The sequence below is a fragment of the Rutidosis leptorrhynchoides genome, chromosome 7 (assembly GCF_046630445.1).
Source record: "Rutidosis leptorrhynchoides isolate AG116_Rl617_1_P2 chromosome 7, CSIRO_AGI_Rlap_v1, whole genome shotgun sequence".
NCBI classification, from domain to species: domain Eukaryota; kingdom Viridiplantae; phylum Streptophyta; class Magnoliopsida; order Asterales; family Asteraceae; genus Rutidosis; species Rutidosis leptorrhynchoides.
Window position 1 is genome coordinate 348,340,029 of NC_092339.1, and position 16,957 is coordinate 348,356,985.

The window sequence follows — 16,957 nt, forward strand, 5'->3', positions numbered from 1 at the left end:
TTCTTCCCGAACACGTGAAGGCGCAGCTACGTCCGTCTGATATCACGCTGTCTGGTTTTTCCGGAGAAAGCTCATGGCCCGTGGGACGGATAGAGTTATTAATAGAGCTCGAAGATGACAAGAATCCGCAGTTAATAAGGAACGAATTAGTTGACTTTTATGTGGTTCGCTCGACTTCGCGATATAATGCGCTACTGGGAAGAAATTTCATACGGCGTTTTAACATCATACCTTCGGTAGTGCACGGTTTGATTAAGTTTCCTACTAAGGGAGGAGTTGCCACAATGGCGTCACATCAAACGATTGAGATATGTGCGTCAGTTGTGCAAATTAACATCCCTAGCGTCAGGGAGCAGATTGCAAGCAGTGCGGTCATTGCTAATCGCTTGCATCCAGATAAGGGTATAAAAATCGGCGCAGGTTTATCAGCTGAAACCAAGGCTAAGTTACATGGTATATTGTCCGCAAACGCAGATGTTTTCGCATGGCGCGAATCAGATATGACAGGTGTCCCGCGGGACATTGCGGAACATAAATTGAATGTTAATCCATCGCTCACACCTGTTAGACAAAAGAAGCGGCATATGGCTTTAGACCGCAGTGATTGGCTATGCGCAGAAGTAGACAACCTTGTCAAAGCAAACATTCTAAGCGAAGTGCGTTATCAAACATGGGTTGCCAATCCGGTGTTGGTGAAAAAGGCTGATGGTAACTGGCGAATGTGCGTTGATTTTAAAGACATTAACAAAGCATGTCCTAAAGACAATTACCCTCTCCCGGAGATAGACTGGAAGGTTGAATCTTTGTCTGGATTCAGATATAAGTGCTTTCTGGACGCATACAAAGGTTATCACCAAATTCTAATGGCTGCGGAAGACGAAGACAAGACTGCTTTTCATACGCCGCAGGGTATTTATTGTTACACAAAGATGCCTTTCGGCTTGAAGAACGCGGGCGCGACCTATCAGCGTGTAATTGACGCAGCATTCAAGCCTCAAATTGGCAGAAATCTTGAAGCGTATGTCGATGACTTGGTAATCAAAAGCAACACCGAAGAAGACATGCTCGCAGACATCCTAGAAACGTTTGCGTCTCTGCGAAGGATCAACATGAAGCTTAATCCGCTTAAATGTAGCTTTGGAGAGGAGGAAGGCAAGTTTCTAGGTCATGTGGTGACAGCGCGGGGTATCAAGGCTAATCCCAAAAAGATTGAAGCTATTGATAATTTACCATCTCCGAAAACAAAGAAAGATGTGCAGAGTCTCACTGGGAAGCTCGCAGCAATCACGCGGTTTTTGTCAAAAGCCGCAGAGCGTCAGCTACCATTCTTTAACACTTTGAAAAACTGTTTGAAGAAAAAGGATTTTGTCTTGACTCAGGAAGCAGAATCAGCCTTTCAGGAGATGAAAAAGGTGCTTGCAGAGTTACCAACACTTACTGCGCCAGTCCCTGGGGAGACGTTAACGCTGTACCTTGCGGTATCAAAGGAAGCAATCAGTTCAGTTCTCATCGCAGACCGTGAAAAGGTAACCTATCAATTTACTTGCATTATTTATTTCGCAGAACTTTAACGCTGAGGTTTTCTCAGACACAAATGCCGGTCTACTTCGTAAGCAAGACGCTGACATCAAGCGAAGTAAACTACTCGCCAATAGAGAAGCTAGTATATGCGCTTGTCCATACAGCGCGGCGTTTGCGCCGATACTTTCAAGCACATCCGATTGTGGTTCTAACTGATCAGCCAATCAAACAGGTTGGTACATGATTACTTTGCGGCAATGACCGGGGTTACCGCATTGACTAACGCAATCATTTTATTTCATTCAGGTACTGTACAAGCCCGAGATTTCTGGCCGAATGGCCAAGTGGGCAGTCGAATTGGGAGAACATGAAATAAACTTTTCTTCACGCAGTGCGGTTAAGGGTCAAATACTTGCTGACTACCTAGCAGAAATACCCGCGGATGTCGAAGCGTCAGCAGAACATCAAGATCCGCCCGCACCTGTTCTATCACCATGGGAATTATACACCGATGGTGCGTGTAGCGCATCTGGCGCAGGCGCAGGTGTAATTTTGACAGGTCCAGGCGGTGAGGAACATACGTACGCACTGCGGTTTAATTTTGCTGTCACAAACAATGAAGCAGAGTATGAGGCTCTGCTAGCAGGTATGCGCATCGCGCATAAGTTAAATGTTAAAATCTTGCACGCTTACGTGGATTCAAAGCTAGTATGCAATCAAGTCTGCGGAGATTTCGAAGCGCACGACATTGCTATGCAGCAATATTTATCGCTTGTTCATAATCTCGCTGACCAGTTCGAGGCTTTTCAAATCTCGCACGTAATGCGGGGGCAAAATAAGAAGGCGGATGCGCTAAGCAAACTAGCTGCCTTGGCTTTTGATCATATGGGTAAGAAAATTCTAATAGAGGAACTCAACGCAAAATCTATTGTCATGATGCCTCTAGTGGCACCGGTTGAGGAATCAAGCCCAACGTGGATGACGCCCATCATCGCTTTTTTACGGGACGGCACTTCACCCGCGGACTCCTCTGATGCGAAGAAAGTCCGCACAAAGGACCCGCTTTATGCCCTTGAGGGTGACGTCTTGTATCGAAAAAACTATTTGGGACCGCATTTAAGGTGCATAGGTCCGAAAGAGGCAGAGGAAGTTATACGCGAGGTGCATGAGGGTGCATGCGCCCTTCATTCGGGACACAGGTCCATTGTGTCAAAAATCATGCGGTTAGGTTATTATTGGCCTACTATGTACGCAGACACGGCGCGTATTGTCAAGCAATGCGAATCATGCCAAATACATGCACCTATCAGCAGGGCACCTGCGCATCCAATGATACCGGTCTCCTCACCATGGCCATTCTGCAAATGGGCGATCGACATAGTCGGACCATTCCCCAAAGGCCAAGGTAATATTGCCATTCATTTGCTAAATATGCTACTTACGTCATTATCTTACGCATACTCTGCACACGCAAGAAATGTCAAATTCTTAATTGTTGCAATCGATTACTTCACGAAGTGGGTCGAAGCGAAACCGCTGGCAACAATTTCAGGGAAAAGAGTGCGGAATTTTGTATGGGAAGACATTGTCTGTCGATTCGGCATACCCAATGAAATTGTTAGTGATAACGGTACACAATTTGCCGGCGATCCTTTTCGCAGTTGGTGTGCGGAGCTTAATATTAAGCAAACTTTTACTTCAGTTGCGCATCCGCAGGAGAATGGCCAGTGCGAAGTTACCAACCGAGATATAGTTGCTGGAATCAAGGCAAGGTTGGGTCATGACCGCGTTAGTTGGGTGTATGAGCTTCCAAAGGTTTTATGGGCGCATAGAACCACACCCAAAGCAAGCACTGGTGAGACTCCGTTTAGTTTGGTTTATGGGTCAGAAGCTGTTGTACCCGCAGAGATTGGGGTACCAACGTTCCGCATACAAAACTTTGATGAGCAAAATAACTCTGAAGCTCTGCGGGAAAATCTTAATCTGCTTGAAGAACGCAGACTCTCTGCGGCTGTTAACGAAGCAAATAACAAGCAGAAAATCGCAAAGTATTACAATCAGCGTGTGCGTTCACGCACTTATAAGTGCGGTGATTTGGTTTGGCGCCAGAACGATGCAAGTCATGCGGAAGATACTGGGAAACTGGGACCTCGTTGGGAGGGCCCATACAGGGTAGCAAAAGCAAGCAACACCGGGGCATACCATCTAGAGACATTAGATGGCAAACCTGTGAAACGCACTTGGCATGCGACGTTATTGAAAAAATGTTACATGTAGCTAGATGGACTTGATCACTCCAATTTGTTTAGCACATTATTTTTTGTATTTTTCATCCTTTCGGATATGTCGCAGTTGTAATCATAATTAATGCCAAATAAAAATAATTACATGCGCATACTTTTGTTGTCCATTTATATTTTTTGTATGCGGTTCCTGCCTACTTAAGGGGTGTCCTCTAGCCCCCGTGCGGCAGAAGCCTGTTTGGTTACAAGGCTAGACAATAACGGCAGGCGAAGGGAATTGGTTTTCCCCTAGCCAAGCGCCACGCAGACTAGATGGCTGCAAAGTCGACTTTAAAAAAAAAAAATACAAGCATTGGTTTGCTTGTGCGTAATCGCTCTCGCATTGGTTTGCTTGAGGAACTCCTAAGCATAAAAACATTGGTTTGTTTTTAGTTGCGTTTGCTTACCATACAACTAATAGTGCACCTCTAGTACATGACAAAGCAATAGCGCAGTAGCTTTTGAGTCTAAATTATTAAAGGTAAGTTAAAATATTGGTTTATTTTACGCAGTACCATCCGCATACGCATAAGTTGTGGTTAACTATGCGCATGCGCATGCGGTTCATAATTTTTTTTTGATTCGCGATATATAAACAAGGACATCACGCATGCATAACAGACAAACATATATACACATCCAAATAAATTATTACATAAGTAATTGTTTCACATGCCTGCCCAACATGGGACTTAGGGCTCCAAAATACATTTACAATTACCTGCCTAAGATTAGGGCTTACGGCACAAACTACTCTAGTAATCCTCCTTCAAAAACCCATCAAGCGGCATCGTCGGGTCAGCCGCAAACGTATTGATCAAAGGGATAGGGATGGACTTGATTGCCTCTTCCGCCTCCAGCAGCGCCGCGGCCGTTCCCTCCTTTAATTTCTTTTGGACAATGTCGGGGAACGGTGGAGTTAGGCCGCATGCCTGGATCACTTCCCGCACAGCCTTGTTCACCTCATGGTCCTTGACCGCATCGACATAGGCATTAAACCGGTCGGACACGGGCTCGGAGTCCATCACTTTCTGCGCAATTGCGGGGAGTGCGGTGCGCAGCTTTGTCATATCTGCCTCGGCCAGCTCGCGGTTGGTAACCGCATCGTCCCTCTCCCTCGTCACCTTTTCCAACTCCAGCCTCACTCGCTCAGTTTCCCCCTTTGCCTGATCAACCGCACCCACAAGCTCTTGATTCTTTTTTCTTTCTTGAATCAAGAGGGTCTTGGTTTCGGCCGCAGTCAATTCAACAGCTTTGCGGGCCTCCTCAGCAGCGTCCCTGTCCTTCTTGACCTGATCTACACCCGCCTGCAGCAAACCCAACTCCACCTCTTTGCGCAGTGCAACATCGTATAGGCTGGAGGATCGACGGGCTTGATCCGCAAACATCCCAAAGAATACCAGCCCGTTCTGGACAAAGGCGTTGAGCGCCTGGTTAAACGGCAGCGCGGCCAGTTGCTCGCGGAACTCTGCTGGGAAGATTTGCTGCAAGAATGCAGATTGCTCCGCAGCATTTTCTGCGGAGGACTGGCAAAGTTGGCGGAGGTTGGCAACACGGAAGCTGCCTTGCGGAGGAGGTAATGTAGACTCAGACTCGACGGGTATCGCCTTGTCTTTGGATGTGGCAGTGGCCTCCAGCTCGGGGTTGACCCGCGGTGTTGTTGGCTGCGTCTCCTCCACATGCTCTGCAAAATACTCAGATTAGTACGCAGATTTTTCTACGCGGTATACATGCGAAAAAATAAACGCTCACCATTAATGGGGGGAGGTAGGTCTGCGGACCGCGGCTCGATGGCAACAAAATTGTCGTTGCGCATGTCCTCCAGCTGCTTAGGAGTCATCTTCTTCTTCTTCTGAGCCTCGGACGTCCCAGCCGCCTTGCGTTTATTGCCTGACTCCGCCGGCGTTTCCTCCACATGTTCGCTAGTAGCTGCCTGCTCTAGCTGTTTGTCCACATCCTGCTTGCGGAAAGAGATCCCAGCAATCTCCTCCGCGGTAAGCACCTTCTTCATCCTCATCTCTGCAAACAATAAACGCCTGCGTTAGAAAATATACAAAAATTTATGTAAGTACGCGTTTATGCTATTCCTACCCTTTCCATCGGGGCCAACTATGGCCGGCCGCACATCCTCCCAAGGCCAATACGCGGAGATCTTCCCCAACCGCAGCATAACATTACCATACGAACGGTGCACCAGTTGTGCGTTGACGCACTGCTTCAACAACTTTTTCTCCTCGTCATCCAACGCTGGCATCTTGTTCACATCTTTTTCTACCTTCTCGCACCAAATGAGCATCTGCGGGAAGCCAGTGCCTACTACGGTCTGGTCGACGAAGAAAAAAGTTTCTTTCCAACTTCCCGCATTCGATTTCGGGGTTTTTGTGAAATTTTGGCGTGCGAAGAAGGTGAACCAAGATTTATGGTGGCTGGCTAAGCGGAATAGGTGGCAAAAAACCTTCACCAATGGTACTGTGTTGAGTGCAACACACCACATCTCGAATAGAACGATTTTGCCTACAGCATACGGGTGCAATTGCCGTAGCCCTACTTTGAAATGATCTAGTACGCCTAAAAAGAAGTCGGAGGGTGGAACCCTAAAATTACCATGCTTAAAAGCATGTTCGTAGATCGCCACCTTATTCTCTGGTGGCTGATGGGCTCGCTGGCTAGGCAGTGGTGGTACCGGATTGTAACCCGCTAGAGGGGGGTATTGCTTAACTAAGTGGTCGATGTTTTTCTGGCCTATGTTGGACTCTACATTCTCTACGAAAGTTTCATTAGCTTTGGTCATTTTTAGATGAATGGAGAACGACTGACCTTTAAATGACGATCGGAATATGACGGAGTTGATCGGAATTGATAGGATTTGGAGGCGAGAGCGTATTTGGGAAGCTTGACACCGGAAAAGTGAAAATGTGTGTGATTTGGGGCTATTTATAGGCAAGATTGGGGGAGCGTGGGTTGGAATGGTGTGATCGTGGCCATACACGTGTAATGCAATCGACGGGTAGCATTTGCTGATCGCGCGTGGTGTCAGTTAAGAATGATTACAAACACGCGCGTGGTTCGCACGCGCCTGCGGCACTGTTACTTTATGTCTTGTCAGCCGAATGGGCTTCTGCGATTGTGACAGGCATCGAGGCGCACGCGAGGACATTAAATGCTCGTCGTCCTTTTGTTTTCTCTTTTTCGCTTAATAGTTTGATATCATATGACTTGCGTCATATAACATCAAACTGGGGGGACTTAATGATACCGCAGCCCGCATGCGCATGTAACATACACACGGGCATGCGCTATGGTGCGTATGCGGGGTGCTCTCATGCGTCATGCGGCATGCGGATCCGTATCTGGTCCCTTTACGGCGGTTGCTTAGCTAACAAGCAAATATCTTTTCCATAATTATATCCGTGATTCGGGGGAGATGGTTATGGAAACGATTATCACTATCCTATGACGGTTCTAGAATTAGGGTTTGCCTATAAATACAAACCCTAATCGTCGTTAGCAACATACCACGTTACATAGCCATCTTCTACCACACATCCTACGTAACTTACATCCTCTATCATCTTCTAAAGGTTAACAGGTTAGTTCTTTATTAACTGGTACCTACAACCTTGCTTGGGGCCTTCTGATCGACGGACGTCATCGAAGGTGGACTTAATCACTTGGCCACCCCGCCGACATCATCATGTCGGCCAGGGTTATTCACGGTAGCCGGACCGGAGAGCCACGTTCTAAGATCCTTAAACCCCTCCTTTACGTTGAGCAAGCATGTTAAGACCCCTCGGTTAAAATATGCATGATCAAATGAAGAACCACATGGAATCAGCTGCACATATAAGTTCTGAAAAGGATTATATCAACTTGTAGTACGAATTACACTTCTCATAACATGATGTATGGTCGTCGTAAGATGAGTTAAGGTACATGAAATTAGAAGTAGACTAAAAGATCTTGCCAAGCAGAAAAATAATCCGGGTCTAGATATCAATGTGAAAGCTGACATTAGAAAAAATAGAACAAATGAACTTAGTTTGATTAATTTTTACTCATCCTCTAATTAAAGAAGGACCATTATCGCATTTAATTACCTAAAAATTACCATCAATCCACACTTGTTAACCATAAAGTAATTCAAATAGACACTACAGAGAGACTTACATAGCCCACAATCATTCAAAAACATAAGTTTGAAAGGAAAACTAAAATAAAGCATGTAATATCAGACAAACATATGTAACGCGAATGGTGTGATCTTTAATAGCTCTCTTTCACTTGAGAACTAAACCGGTTCCGTTAAGTTTTTCATCCATCACTTTATCTATCTTTTCTTTCATCTCATTTGTGAAGTAATTTTTCCAATCTCCATCTTCAGCCTTTCTAAAATAAAGCTTGTTTTCCAACCCACCAACTTGAATACTTCCTGTTTTATTCACTTCTAAGTTGCTCATATTCTCAAAACTACATAACGTTGTCATTTTTTCAATAATTCCCGCTTTCTCTTCTTCTGCCAAAAAGGGTAACCCATGAACTCTGCAAGCCTCTTCGCATTGCTTGTAGGATCCTTTTTCAGATCTTCGTATTTCAATAGAAGAATTCTGTCCGGCCTTTCGAGACTTGCTTTCCAGTACCCTAAAACTGTGTGAACTTTTTAAAACACTATTGAAAGACACAGGGTTGTATACACTTTGGGTGTCTTTTTTGCACCAGCTTCTTGGAGCTTATGAAAGCTTATAGGAGCTTGAGTTTATGATATTAATAAACTTCGTTTGATAGACATAAAAAATAGAGCTTATGAAAATTATAAGATATTAAAAAATAATCTCCTTATAGTAGCTTATGAAAAAAAAGTAGAGCTTGTGAATTGAAAAATAAGCTCCAGCTAGTTTGCCGACCACTTGCAAAAAATAAAAAGCTCCATCTAACAGTTTAAAAAATAAGCTCCAGCTGCGGCTCTAGCCCATAAGTTCCAGCTCCATCTATAAGCTCAAGCTCAAGCTCAAGCTCCAGCTAGTTTCATCCAAACACACCATTTTGAAAAGATCATATACCATTGCAGTAAATGTTAAAGACTGAGCTTTCATGTATTAACGTGGTCCTTTGAAGTGTATTAGATGACTCAAGGTCAAAGATACTTACCAAGTATATATTGGAATACATATATGATGTCTAATTGCATGATATGAGATAACCAACTTTGAGCTTTTGATGTGATTTGTATATCAGATAGCTAAGCTATTGTAGGTTTTAAATTTACCATTAAATTCTCACTTGGTGTTTTATATAACCAAATTCCAAAAATCATGATTTGAGGTAATTCTATCTCTTATCTGGTCAAAACTGATCCCAGTGGCAAGGGACATGGCTAAATTTTGACCAGTTGACTTTTTGCTGATGTGTTAATGTGGCCCTTATAAGTTAGGTCATCACAGGGTGTTGGGCATACTTAGTTTATCTTATAACCCGTACCCAAAAAAACAGAGCATCTTTTTTTACATGTTTTTAATCTTATGGACTATTCAAATTGCTTGCTGCTTGAATTACACTTAACAGACAAAATGGAGGCAAGAGCAAAAAGCTAAAGAGCTTGCACTTGCAAATGTCGAAGAAGAAAGGCGACTCAAAGAAGCAACAGAGGCAAATAACAAAAGAAAGCAAGAAGCTTTACGTTCCAAAATCGAGCTCGATTTCCAACGTCATAAAGATGACTTTCAAAGACTCGAACAAGAACTTTCACGTCTCAAAACGTCTACTAATAATTTAGATAATAGCCAGTCAACTAATCGGTCAACATCACAGGTTCCAAATGGTGGGTCCCTCCCAACTATTGCAAGGCTACTTAATGAACTAGATGATCTTGATGAAACAGAAGGTGGGGTCGATCGCGAATGCATAATTTGCTAGAAAGATGAAGTTTCTGTTGTGTTCTTGCCTTGTGCACATCAAGTTATTTGTGCTAGTTGCAATGATGAGTATGGAACCGGGACCCGGGGACGGGCTACATGTCCAGTTTGCAGTGTGGTTATCGAACAGAGGATTCGTGTTTTTGGCGCGAGCTCGTAAGTTACAAAATTATATAATGGCAGATACATTAAAGATGGACTTATATTATACAGAATGGTTTGTTATTGTGTTGTGTCTTTGAGTGTTTTGTTTGATCAAGCTGTGGTTAAAGCAGCAGTGTTGCTGAATGTGTGAATGTCTATAAATAAGCTGCAAAGCATGTTTGGGAAACCGGCTTGTCCTTTTACTTGGTACAATGAATCGCCATTTCTAGTGTGCTTTTTCGTTCAAGTAAAAATTAATGTGATTGGGTTGGTCAGGTAATGGGTCAAAATGGGTCGGGCCGGGTCGGGTTGACATGGTCACATGGACGATGAGATCTGTTAGACATTCTCATGTTTCATACAACTCAGATCCTCTAAATATAGTTTGACAAAACTCATTTGAATATTACCAACTGAATAAAACAACACCATAATCAAATTTTATTAACCACAATTTATCACACTCCACTCTTTAACAAACAACTCACAGAGAGACATACATACTCCTCAATTATTCAATAACATAACATAACTTTGAAATGAAAACTAAAATTAAAGCATATAATATCAAGCATATGTAACAAGGCCAGTGTGATATTTAACAGCGCGTTCTACTTTACTTGAGAATTAAACCAGTTCCATTAAGTTTTTCATCAATTAATTTGTCTATCTTTTCTTTCATCTCATTTGTAAAGTAGGTTCTCCAATCTCCATCTTCGGCCTTTCTAAAATAATGTTTGTTTTCCAACCCGCCGACTCTAATACTTCCCGTTTTATTCACTTCTAAGTTGCTCATATTCTCAAAACTACATAACGTTGTAATTTTTTCAATAACGCCCGCTTTCTCTTCTTCAGTCGAAAAGGGGTAACCCATGAACTCTGCAAGCTTCTTCGCATTGCTTGTCGGATCCTTTTTCAGATCTTCGTATTTCAATAAAAGAATTCTGTCTGGCCTTTCAAGACTTGCTTTCCAGTACCCTATAATATGATCCCAATAAGGTCCATACCCCGAAATGCCTTGACAGAACTCTTCAAACGCTTCCTCAAATGGTGCATCTTCATTGGCTACGTTAAATACTTTCCTAAGGAAATGATAATGAGAAACTATGACGTCTTTGGTGTTGCGATACACGTAAACTATCTTGCAGTTTGAAGCTATAACTGATTTGGGCAACGAAGGGTAAGGAAGGTGTGTGGCCACAAGTGGTAGGCTTGAATTTTTACGATTGTCATCAACTATGTCAAGCTCATATTCTAGGGATGGAACACATTCATGAGCATTTTTTGTGAGCAAAGGAGTAGTGGAATCATCAAACTTTTGTCGGGTTACTATGGCGAAAGCCAAGGACTTGACCCAAGTTGTGCCGGTTTTGGTGGAAGTACATAGAAATATATCGGTTGGCTCAGCTTTGAAGCTTTGTTGAGCTAGATGTGCTCCCACAACTAACTCTTGGAGTGTCCAAAAGTCTTGATACTTGTAAAAGGTTATCTTTCCTTTGGACCAACTACAAGTGTGCTGAGGAAGTGTTTTCAACATCTCTTCCATTATGGTTGGATAGAATGATATAACAAGTTAATTTTGGTTTTTGTAGTGAGGATTGTGAATTCAGTGACTAAACTAAGTCTATATTTAAAGATATATGGGTGCAGATACTATGCTTAACGTTTACTGTATTTAAATTATTAGATGAGATACTTACATTATTTGATCAAAAGATATGGATCATTGGTAGGTATTTTAATTATTAGATGAGATACATACATTATTTGATCAAAAGATATGAATCATTGGTAGATAGTCGCACGTTAACATCTAATAATATATAATACTCCGTACTATTTTTTGTAATTAGGAAAATAATACATGCTTTACTACTCTATCTATAGTAGCAGTGGCGAAACTAGTATTTACAGATTCCACCACTCCTTTGCTATAATAGTAGCATCTTCCTAAAAAAATATTTTATCAAACTTTTGTTGTTTGCTTAATATTAAATTTGGATCCAGTCTAATTAGTAGGCGCACGAGGATCGTGCATGAACATGAGATGTGCTAGCTAGATAGCCAAGATATGTCAGGAGGACGCGTAAAGGAAGGGTCGGTCCTGAGAGTTTTGTTGCCCGGTGCGATATGACACTAAGATGCCCCTATTAAGATATATAAACTTACTACATGTAGTGTTTGAAACGTTAGTTTATATTGCTCATTCTCACATTAATTTCTTAACAAATACTCCGTACAGTAAAGTGTAACACTTTGAAGAGACAAACTAAATTTAAAAATCATAATGATAATGATAATTCATATTATAAGTCAAGTGTGAGATCGATATATTCAAAAATTAATTCTAATATCAAAACTAAGTTCTTTTCTAATCGGAATAGTGTGACTTGATGATAGAAAAAGATTAGATTTCAAAAATATGATTTAACTTTTTACTAAATTATCAAAACTAAGTTCTTTTCTAATTTTTACTTAATGAATCATAATCATCAAGTTAAAAATTCAACAAAAGTATATGTAACAACAGATTATGAGGTCTACGAAAACGGCATACAATGTCCATATGAGCAATTTGATGAGATAACAAACGATCGTTTCGTTTACTGAGGTTGAAGACAATTAAGTCGGAGGATAACAACCGTCAATTTTCTTCAAATAGCTAGGTTTTACAGCTTTTTTTGTTGATCCAGTTGTTATCGATTAATATATAAAATTTATATCGTCTTGTCCGGAAAATCGTGACGAATTCATTGAAGATAGCGACGTCGCATAAGATGAAGACCAAAGAAATTAGGGTTTATGTTTAGCGACTTCCCTTACACCGTCAAAAACAAAAGAAATTAGGGTTTATGTTTAGCGACTTCAATCACCTCCATGGCTTCTCATCCCTGCTTGATTTCTTCTCTTCAGCGACATCCAGATGAAGACCAAAATCACCACCGCCATCTTCATTGGTTCATCATAATCCTTCCCTTTTCTTTTAATTTATTCTTAAATGTTTGATTCCAATATTTTCCTTTTCTTTTAATTTCTTCTTAAATGTTTGATTCCAATATTAAATTAGTTGTGTAGCTGATATTTTGGTATTATTTTTTGTTGGTTTCCCGATTGAAAGAAATTAGGGTTCGTGAATGACGACGGAACGTCCCCAAAACCGTCCCCAACACCCTCGCCATCTTCCACATAATCATTTCAAAACTTTGGCCATAAGGTACACATTTGCTTTCAATCTTTCATAATGATTTGATTGGTTGATTTATTAGGAATTTAGATATTGAAACTAATTGAGCATTATATTAATGTAACCGTGTGTTATCTAAGACCTTTTTGAATAGTTATGCGAAAGATATCATCAAACATCAACATTCAGCATGGTTTATTGCCATCCTTTAAGGGCGGGAATCCTTCTAGACAAGTTCGTCTTCCATCTCTCTCCATATGTTTTTAGTATGTTCAATTATACGACGTATGTAAAAAAATATGAAACATAATCTTTTTTATATTACCGGTGTGTTACAGGCTTTTAATGCTAGTGTGAAATTAATGGGTGCTACAAGCCACTTTGTGACAGAGGAACTTGATGATGGGCCAATCATTAAACAAATGGTAAGCTTCTAGTTATAACTACTTTTCCTATCTTTTCACTAAATTTTTCTACCCACTTGACCATATAGAGATTAAATATATCCCAAAACAATCGATTCTCGAATATATGGATCGAAATTGCCACCTTTAGTTTTTTTGACAAAATTGTATTCCAAGTAACCGAGAGATTACTTGAGGTGATGACCGAAAAATTTAAATGGCTAAAGTTTCTTTTTTGACTTCACTTGATAAAACTAAGCACCAACGTATTGAGGACTTAGGAAAACTTTGATTTTGATTATGACTTTTCAGGTTGAAAGAGTGTCACACAAGGATAATATGCTCGGTTTTGTGCAGAAATCGGAAAATCTTGAGAAACAATGCCTTTTGAAAGCATTAAAATCCTACTGTGACTTGCATGTTCTACCATATGAAGAGAACATGACGGTTGTCTCTTGATGTAAAGAAAAAAGGTAAGTTGAAAGTTTGTAAGACCTTATTACTTAATTAATTTCGATTCTTGTTTATTTCATGTTACATTTGAAACATTTTGTATTTCAAATTTCTATATATTCACATTCAGAGCTTCATAATTATATGCTTTTTTTTTTATATACACACACTGATGGTTCAAACTTAGTTCCATAGATCTTTTAGTAAAGAATATTGGTATGCTTATTGGGAAGTAGTACAAATTATAGCTATAACGGAAAAACATAATGTAAAGACTCAACTCGTCATTATACCTGTCATTATACCGACCCAGAAATTTTTTCTTTAGTACAACATTAATATTAATGACACCACACCACAATTTATGTTTTCAAAGCACTAACAATGCCCGAGAAGTTAAGCAACATTAATTTAATCAATACATAAGTCTAGGTGTAAAAATGAGCAAACAACCCAAGACCCGTTCAACATAACCAAAAACAATTTCGACCCAAAGCGTTTAAATTCCAATATAAGACCGAACATGGTGATTGGGTTTGCACTACCCAATCCTAAGTCACATCCAAAAGCAAAGTCTTCTAAAACATCACGTGGTAGTCCACTAATTCCCGTACTTACCCTTGCCACCTCCACCTTGCGAACCTATAAAAAAATATAAACAACGAGAGAGTAAGCTATAAAGCTTAGTGAATGTAAATATACTATATACATACATATGCATAAAATGAATACGTATCACCGACACAAGTAATAAACATATATCTCATCCATGCATAACTAAGCAAGTGAATCCGAAACCACACGCGATTCACTACCTTCACCTCAACGACAATAGGTTGGCCGAAACCACACGCGCCCTAGTGAATCCAAAACCACACGAGATTCATTACCCTAAGTCATAACAACAACAACGAGAAGGTTCGAAACCACACGTGACATTGTGAATCCGAAACCACACGCGATTCACTTCCCCAATTCCTCAACAACATCAACAGGGTTGGCTTACTCACGCCAATGTGAATTTGAAAACACCCGATATTCACTACCCTAAGGGTGGTAACCCAAAACGCACAAACGTGCTGTCACACTCCCAAATAGGGCCTGGGATTTTTGTGACTAATTATATCAAATCACAGTTGTATAAACGAGAACGACTCTATATGAGACGTTTTATTGAGTTTTGCAGCGGAAGATAAATAGATTACATTGTATTTAGAGTATTAAACGTTTTTAAATGAATTGGTAACTAATGCATGAAGACTCCAAGCATGGCAAGAAATCATCATTAAAGCAGCCGATATACAGCGGAAGCAATATTTAAGTACATGAGAATAAACATGCTTAAAAAGTCAACACGAGGTTGAGTGAGTTCATAGGTTTGTCATAAATAATGATTTCAGTAATAGATCACAAGATTTAATAAAAGACGATATATCATGTATATCAAAAGTATGCCATGAGCGTATAATATCAAAACTAAACGATTTTACCCCAAGACAATACATATGTAATTTTCGAGATCATTATTATACCACCAATTGACCTGAGGTCAACAGTGCAGGACGTTAATCCCAATAGCGCTATTTATAATAATTCCGTTTGCCACTTTATCATCTAGCAATTAATGATATTACAAAGCAAAGATTTGTATGTTTCAAATGAACACAATAAAAATACTCATGTTGGTCGCACAATAAGTTTGTACTTGTGTCTATCAGATATAAAAATAGTGCATGTATTCTCAGCCCAAAAATATATAAAAAGGGAGCAAATGAAAACTCACAATACGATACGATAGTTTGTAGTAAATATACATATGATGGCCCTGAGCAAGTGCAGAGTTGAGTTGACCTCGGATTCATGAATCTATATCAAGTATATATATTAACACATATACTCATAATCGAATAAGTTTATATATATATATTTTAGTTGTTATATATTTCTATATATATACTTATATATATATATATATATATATATATTATATATATATATATATATATATATATATATATATATATATATATATATATATATATATATATATATATATATTCTACATATAAGTATTTATTTGATAAAATGATATTAATAATGATAATGAATAAAGAGTTGTATTATTTTATAATAACAATAAACCTTAAGAATTTCCTTAGATAACCCCGTTATAGGATCAAGATCAGCAACTCGATAATCCTCTGGCAGAGACGTACGTTCAGAATTGAAATCCAAAGCCTCAGATAGCTCCTCAATAGCCGACTGATCATCTTGCACATCTACACTAATTTTTCGATTTCTTAAAACCCTCGTAGATGTCTCTTGCATTTTCTTCCTCTGATAACCCCAAGATTTCTTTCCCATGATTCAGAAACTCACGATGGAAACCACCAGAACCAAGAAGAAGAATGATTATCTATTTAGTTTGCAGGAAATTTGATTTTCGTATTGGAAGAAAACTGTCGCCGTTTTATCCCTAAAGTTCTAGTAATGTGGACTTGTGATCGTAGTGGAGGCGTGACCCACATCATGTGGGCTAAACATGCTTACTTGATATTTAAATTTAAAGTCTCTCTATTTTAATATTTACATATATTTATTCACATATCCCTTTTTCTCCTTATTTATTCGTATTTACTAGCATGCGTATAGTATATGTACCTATATATGTTTTTTCACTTATAGATTTCACATAGTTATTTATAATCCCCTTGATTTATGTATATACCTATATATAGATATATACATCTACAAATTTATTTATTTCACTAGTTTAGCCTTTTTTTTTTAGATTTATAATTACATTCGTTTTATCACGTAGACTTGGTGTTTTCAGTAGTTTTAGAATATATTTGGTAGGTAGCTTTCTATATAAAAGTTTAAAGTTCTTAGGTATCAAATTATATTTGTGATTGCAACTTTGATATTTCATTATTACCTATCAAGCTAAACTAGCTCAAGAAATTCTACCGTACTCTGTGCACTCCCCGTATGCTACTTAAGGGAAGAGCGAGAGGCTTAGAGTTTTTTTTAAGCAACCTACTCTGTGTTTGGGTCTCC

The 16,957-nt window shown here is 39.8% G+C and overlaps 2 protein-coding genes across 2 annotated transcripts; both read right to left on the reverse strand.

The window, feature by feature from the left end:
• Positions 1 to 425: 425 nt before the first annotated feature.
• On the reverse strand, positions 426 to 8,287 carry LOC139860403 (uncharacterized). The gene is made up of 4 exons (XM_071849166.1): positions 8,098 to 8,287; positions 5,556 to 5,822; positions 4,581 to 5,487; positions 426 to 429 (listed from the first exon to the last, which is right to left on the reverse strand). Exons 1-4 carry the CDS (start codon positions 8,285 to 8,287, stop codon positions 426 to 428), a joined length of 1,368 nt encoding a protein of 455 aa, XP_071705267.1.
• A 2,001-nt stretch (positions 8,288 to 10,288) lies between these two features.
• LOC139858120 (flavonol sulfotransferase-like) lies at positions 10,289 to 11,440 on the reverse strand. The gene has a single exon (XM_071846973.1). The coding sequence runs from the start codon at positions 11,400 to 11,402 to the stop codon at positions 10,473 to 10,475; it is 930 nt and encodes a 309-aa protein (XP_071703074.1). The 5' UTR covers positions 11,403 to 11,440; the 3' UTR covers positions 10,289 to 10,472.
• Positions 11,441 to 16,957: the final 5,517 nt, after the last annotated feature.

Coding starts and splice junctions, on each gene's coding strand:
- LOC139858120 (XM_071846973.1), bottom strand. CDS start 11,402: ATGGAAGAGATGTTGAAAACACTTCCTCAGCACACTTGTAGTTGGTCC.
- LOC139860403 (XM_071849166.1), bottom strand. CDS start 8,287: ATGACAACGTTATGTAGTTTTGAGAATATGAGCAACTTAGAAGTGAAT. Junction 5,823..8,097: donor TGAAAAACTTAACGGAACCG/GTTTAGTTCTCA, acceptor TATTGTTTGCAG/AGATGAGGATGAAGAAGGTG. Junction 5,488..5,555: donor CCTACCTCCCCCCATTAATG/GTGAGCGTTTAT, acceptor AGTATTTTGCAG/AGCATGTGGAGGAGACGCAG.